The 5,462-nt window shown below is 39.1% G+C and overlaps 1 protein-coding gene across 5 annotated transcripts; it reads right to left on the minus strand.

The window, feature by feature from the left end:
• Positions 1-1,282: 1,282 nt before the first annotated feature.
• Positions 1,283-5,191, minus strand: LOC115983575 (pentatricopeptide repeat-containing protein At5g16860-like). 5 transcript variants are annotated; one of them, XR_004090096.1, is made up of 3 exons: positions 5,102-5,191; positions 4,934-4,993; positions 1,289-1,371 (listed from the first exon to the last, which is right to left on the minus strand). XR_004090096.1 is itself a non-coding variant. In XM_031106289.1 (2 exons), the coding sequence occupies exons 1-2, from the start codon at positions 4,279-4,281 to the stop codon at positions 1,528-1,530; spliced, it is 2,640 nt and encodes an 879-aa protein (XP_030962149.1). In that variant the 5' UTR covers positions 4,282-4,426; the 3' UTR covers positions 1,283-1,527. The 5 variants fall into 5 exon arrangements, 4 of the variants coding, with proteins under 4 accessions (XP_030962149.1, XP_030962150.1, XP_030962151.1 ...); XM_031106289.1 differs by lacking the exons at positions 4,934-4,993; positions 5,102-5,191 and adding an exon at positions 1,707-4,426 and having other exon boundaries at positions 1,283-1,592; XM_031106290.1 differs by lacking the exons at positions 4,934-4,993; positions 5,102-5,191 and adding an exon at positions 1,707-4,426 and having other exon boundaries at positions 1,283-1,600.
• Between the last annotated feature and the right edge of the window lie 271 nt (positions 5,192-5,462).

Consider the following 5,462-nt stretch of genomic DNA (forward strand, 5'->3'; position numbering starts at 1 on the left):
TATAGAAAAACTCTCTACATGTGATTTCCACCCTCACAGGACTTTCTTTTATCTGGGACCAACAACATCTACTACCTACACAAATAAACCCAATTCAATTCTATATAGATTTTTCTTAACCCTAAATCAACCATAAAGCACAACAGCATGCGCTTCAAGAATCTGAACTGATCCTGACCAACTCCAAAAGAAAGGAAATTTTCATAAGCAAACAACAATATGCAGTCTTCCCTGCATTGGCGGTCCATGCCAAGATAGCAAACAGGAAGGGCCACTTAAAGCAGGAACTACAATGGTAAAACGCTTCCATCACAGGAAAAAGTTGAGAAAAGAGATGCACAAAGTGATATGAGATGGTTAGAGCTTAGACACATCACTAGAGTATAAAATAGATAAGATAAAGGGCAAAATCTAAAACCAAAACGAAGCAGGACAGCAGGTTTGAAACTAAGAAGTGTTCAGAGTTTTCAGTGTCAGCACTAAAAAACTTTTTAAAAGGACCTGATACTGCTATAGGGATTTAGGTTATGATGTAATGTTCAGTGAGGTAAAACTAGTTTTTTGGTAGTAATTAGGAGTTAGAATACAGAGAAATTCATAGTAAAAATTCTCATGGTATCTCACTTTTGATGTTTAGATGTTAAAGTGAAAGATCTAATTGGTAGAGAATGATTAGGGTTGCTAAAAAACCACTTGAAACTGCAAAACAGCAATTAGGAAGTAAAGAGGAGAAAGAAAATAGAATAAAGCTGGGCATCACAACTAGGGTTCTTAGTCCTGGGCAACACACCTAATGAGGGGATATTTTTTACAACAATATTTTAATGATAACATACCACAATTTAAGCATCACACAAAGCCAAAATGTTTTAATCATCTCACTCCAAATATGACAATGCATCATTTATTTCAAGTGAAAAGCTTGGCACCTAGTAAACAAGGAACCCAAGCAAACTTATATATATTTTCAAGAATCAAGAAAAGAAGTGAATGATTGGTTTTGCAAACTTATGTATATTAAAACACAAATGGACATACCTGTCACTAAAAAATTTACATCAATATAGGCACCATAAGAGAGTAACAGGAAGTCTGCACTTGACACATGCTGCTTATCACCAAGAGCTCCATCAGTTAGCACATAAAAGTCAAAGAACAATGAAGGTCAATTATAGCAAATTTTGGATCCTTTTGATCATAAAACAAATGTGAGTCTAACGAGTAAAATGAAGAAAAAGCTGACCTGATCAAGCATTACAAGAGCAGGGTGAATAAGGTGAAATATGTAAAGTGGTTTCTGACAATGCAAATGCTCAACCACTTGTGCAATCCAAAGAGCCACCTGCTTTCTTTGGGTCCCAGTAAAATCATCTACAATTGCAAAGCACTTTTCATTTAAGTCTATACTAGGAAAACTTTTCTTTGAACAAAGTGTTTGTATAGAGAGAGGGAGGGAGATTGTGGGAATGTCTAGATTTACAATTTAAAATTGTCAGCAATCCTGATACCTGTCCCATGGAATGTGGTTCAACTAATAGCCCAATGGTAATAGCATCCCTTGTGATACCCTATGTATGTGTTTCGAACCTCGCCTGCCCCACTATCTACATATGTAACAAAAAAAAAAAATAAAAAAAAAAAACCTGTCCCATGGTAAAAATTTGCTTACACAATGACACATGCATGATTTGGTTATCACCAATAACCTTTGCATGAGCATGATCCTTTCTTTATATGATGAAAACGACTTGAGTCTCTCAAAATGATTTCATGGTCAATGATCATAGATATGTAGCAAATGGCAGTGTGGCAATCGCCACAAACACGCAAGTTCTTGGTGATTCGGATGGGTGCCCCTGCAGGTGATGTTAGGATGCCATATGCAAGTGCCAGCTTCTCACTATGTTCAAAAAGAAGATCACCCTTCTCCTCATCATCCACATCATGAAGAGCAAAACTTGTCTCAGGAACATATCCCATGGCTTTGATGCGTAGAATTAGGTCTCCTAGGATATTGTATATTTGTTGGGATAGAGGATGTGACCTGTCCCCAACAAAAAAGGCTGCAGTTCCTTTCTTTCCTTCGACCCAACTACAACCGGGCCTCTTCTTGATCCTTGTATGTCTCATCAAAGATCTAATTCTGGCCACATCTTTCCATCGCTTGGCATTGGCATATATGTTTGAAAGCAAAGTATATGACCCATCATTCTCAGACTCCAATTCTAACAACCGGTTTGCAGCATGCTCCCCAAGTTCAATATTTGGATGGAGCCTGCAAGCACTAAGCAATGCCACCCACACTATTGGTGTTGGTTCCATAGGCATGCCTTCAATGAGCTTTAGGGCCTCATCCAAGCGACCAGCACGACCCAATAGGTCAACCATGCAAGCATAGTGTTCCACTCCAGGAACCACCCCATATTCGTCACTCATGCTATTAAAGTATTTCATTCCCTGCTCAACCATTCCTGTATGGCTACAAGCATAAAGAACAACAACAAAGGTTACACCATCAGGCATCCACCCTGCTATCCTCATCTCATCAAAAACCCGTAGAGCATCTTCTCCACAACCATGCATGCCATAACCTGTCATTAGAGATGTCCAAGAAACAGCATTCCTTTGCTTCATGTTATCAAACACAACTTGAGCAGCATCAACGTCTCCAGATTTGGAATACATATCTATGAGGCAATTAGCTACAAATACCACCATAGACTCATACTGATTGCGCAATACATAACAATGAATTTGTTTACCTAACCTTAGTGCAGCTAAACGAGAACAAGCCATCAAAGCACATGCTATAGTAAAAGCATTTGGCTTTATGAAAATTTCCTGTCCAAGCATCTTTGAGAAAAGCTCCAGTGCATCATTGGCTTCACCATGCTGAGCATACCCACCAATCATGACAGTCCAAGTTACCACATTTTTCTCTTTTGTTGCTATTGAGTCAAACATCATTCGTGCTACCTTGACACTTTTGCACTTAGCATACATGTCAATGAGACCATTAATTATCATTAGATCATCCCCTGGATCATTTCCATCTACATTCAGAATACGTTTTATGGCATAACAATGAGTCTCTTTTCCATGAAGCAATGTTCCCACAGAAGCACAACCTGAAAGAAGAGACACAAGAGTAACAACATTCGGCTCTGAACCACAAACCTGCATTTGACGAAACACATCCAATGCTTTATAACCATGATCCCTCTGAGCATACCCAGCAATCACTGCGCTCCAAGTCACAACATTCAACTCGATCTTCTCCTCACGCATCTTCTCAAACAAAGCAAGAGCATCTTCAAATCTACCAATCTGAGAGTACCCAGTTACCATAGCATTCCAAGAAACCACATCCTTAACCATCATCCGCTCAAAAACCTTGTTTGCTTCATCCATCATCCCACACTTGGCATACATGTCCACTACAGCATTACCCACAAACACATCCTCCACCAACCCATTTCGAACAGCAAAACCATGAATCTCCTTACCCTGCAACAATGCACTCAACGAAGCACAAGCAGGAAGGATATTGACAATGCTAACTACATCTAGGCAGATTCTATGATCATCAGCCATTCTAGTGAACATTTTTAGTGCCTTTCTCTTATTACCACCTTGCACGTAAGCAGCCACGATCGAATTCCAAGACACCACATCACCTATCCCTCTCACACACAATTCGTCAAATACTTGGCGCGCATCATCCAACATGCCACACCTTCCATACATAGCCACCATCGCATTACAAACAAACACATTGGACTCAAAACCATTTGCACAGACAACAGCATGAACTGAAGCACCTCGTCGGAACGAAGGAAAATCACCACAAGCTTTGAAAACAAAAGGGAAAGTGTAGTGGTCAGGCTTCCAGCCAAATCTCTGCATTTTTCTATACAAACCAAGTACATCTTCAAGAAACCCGAGACGAACTGCATGTCGTATAAGCGCATTCCACCAGTAAACAGTAGGCTGCGATGGAACAAGGCGTTCGAGCACCTTTATGGCATGCATGGGAGCTTCACATGCTATGTAGGTGCCAATGAGGTATGTGGCCATGTCTGCAAGGCCCTGGACTAGGATCTGCTGATGGACCAGCTTGGCTTGGATTAAGGTCTTGCATTGCTTTAGAAGCGTGTTAGTGATGAGAGGAATTGTGGGTGTTGTAGTAGTATTAGTAGAGAAGAAGAATGTGGTGAATGGTTTGAGTACAAGTGGTGGCTTTGGTTTCAGTTTTATACCAAGGAAGAAAGAGAGGGGCATACTACTCGTTTGAGGACTAAATGGGCCTGTCCCAATGCCTAATATTTTGATCTGTTGCACACATGCCACTCATCCATTGGCTTGTAACTTGGCTAAGGTGAACATACCATAGAGACAGCAGATGACAGAGAAAACACTGCATCAACACAACCGATACACAGAAATTAGGCTGGGACTATACATTTACACAGCCTAGCAAGACCAACAAAAAAACAGCAAAAGCATAAAATTTAACATCAATCCTGCCAGCACTAAATCAAATACACCCTCAAAAATACAAAGCAGCAACTCTTAAGAACATTGCAGACCAAACCAATAGTATAGGCATTTCAAAATAGATCTTTGCTGCAGAAACAAGTAGAGAACTACAACACAGCAAGGCTCATATATAAAACATAAATAAATAAAAAAGAACACTTAACACTTGTTCAACACTAGGAACCAGAGATTATCCACCTTACAAACCAAGCACTTTTTCAACATCATGCATTTATCCTGCTCTAACTCTTGCTATTTAACAGAAATTCAGCAATAGTATTGACAGTCAACCAAAGGGAGATAAAGAGTTCACAATTTCACATAGCTATAGCTAACTAAATTATATAAATATATAAAAGAATATTAGTAGGAAATGATAAAGAGAAGAGTGCACCTCAAGAAGAAAACGTGCTCGGCCTTAGTAGCCCAAACCAGCCCACATTTCAATGACCTCCTGCTAACCAAAACCAACCAACATTTAACTCTAAAATTAAAAGAGTTCCAACTGCACATGTATCTAAGAATCAGCCAAACAAACAAACAAACACAAATTATTTATTACCTCAAGAGAAGCCTAAGAGAGAGATGTTAAAGACTGAAATTTTAGTCACTATTTGGGATCCAATAAACCACAACCATTCAAGTGCTCCTAAACACTGCAAACATAAGACTCAAAATTTCAGCTGACTTGAGCATAGAAAAGCTAAAATTCAGAGGGCAAACTATAAATGGTTCACACACATATAGAAGCTTTAAGAAAATTGAAACATATATATATATATATATATATACTAGTCGCATACCCATGCAATGCACAGGAAAACTAATGAAAGAGATCTAAAAAAATAGGAAGCAATTGGTATAGCTTCAATCCAAGAAGAATCAAAGAACCACTAAAATGCTTTCTCTCTAAATCTCACCCT

The sequence above is a fragment of the Quercus lobata genome, chromosome 4 (assembly GCF_001633185.2).
Source record: "Quercus lobata isolate SW786 chromosome 4, ValleyOak3.0 Primary Assembly, whole genome shotgun sequence".
Lineage (NCBI taxonomy): Eukaryota > Viridiplantae > Streptophyta > Magnoliopsida > Fagales > Fagaceae > Quercus > Quercus lobata.

Bases quoted from the DNA above. Each gene is read 5' to 3' on its own strand.
- LOC115983575 (XM_031106289.1), bottom strand. From the start codon at position 4,281: ATGCCCCTCTCTTTCTTCCTTGGTATAAAACTGAAACCAAAGCCACCA. The intron at 1,593-1,706 runs GTTATTGGTGAT...ATAGTGGGGCAG, and splicing joins AGGATCATGCTCATGCAAAG to GCGAGGTTCGAAACACATAC.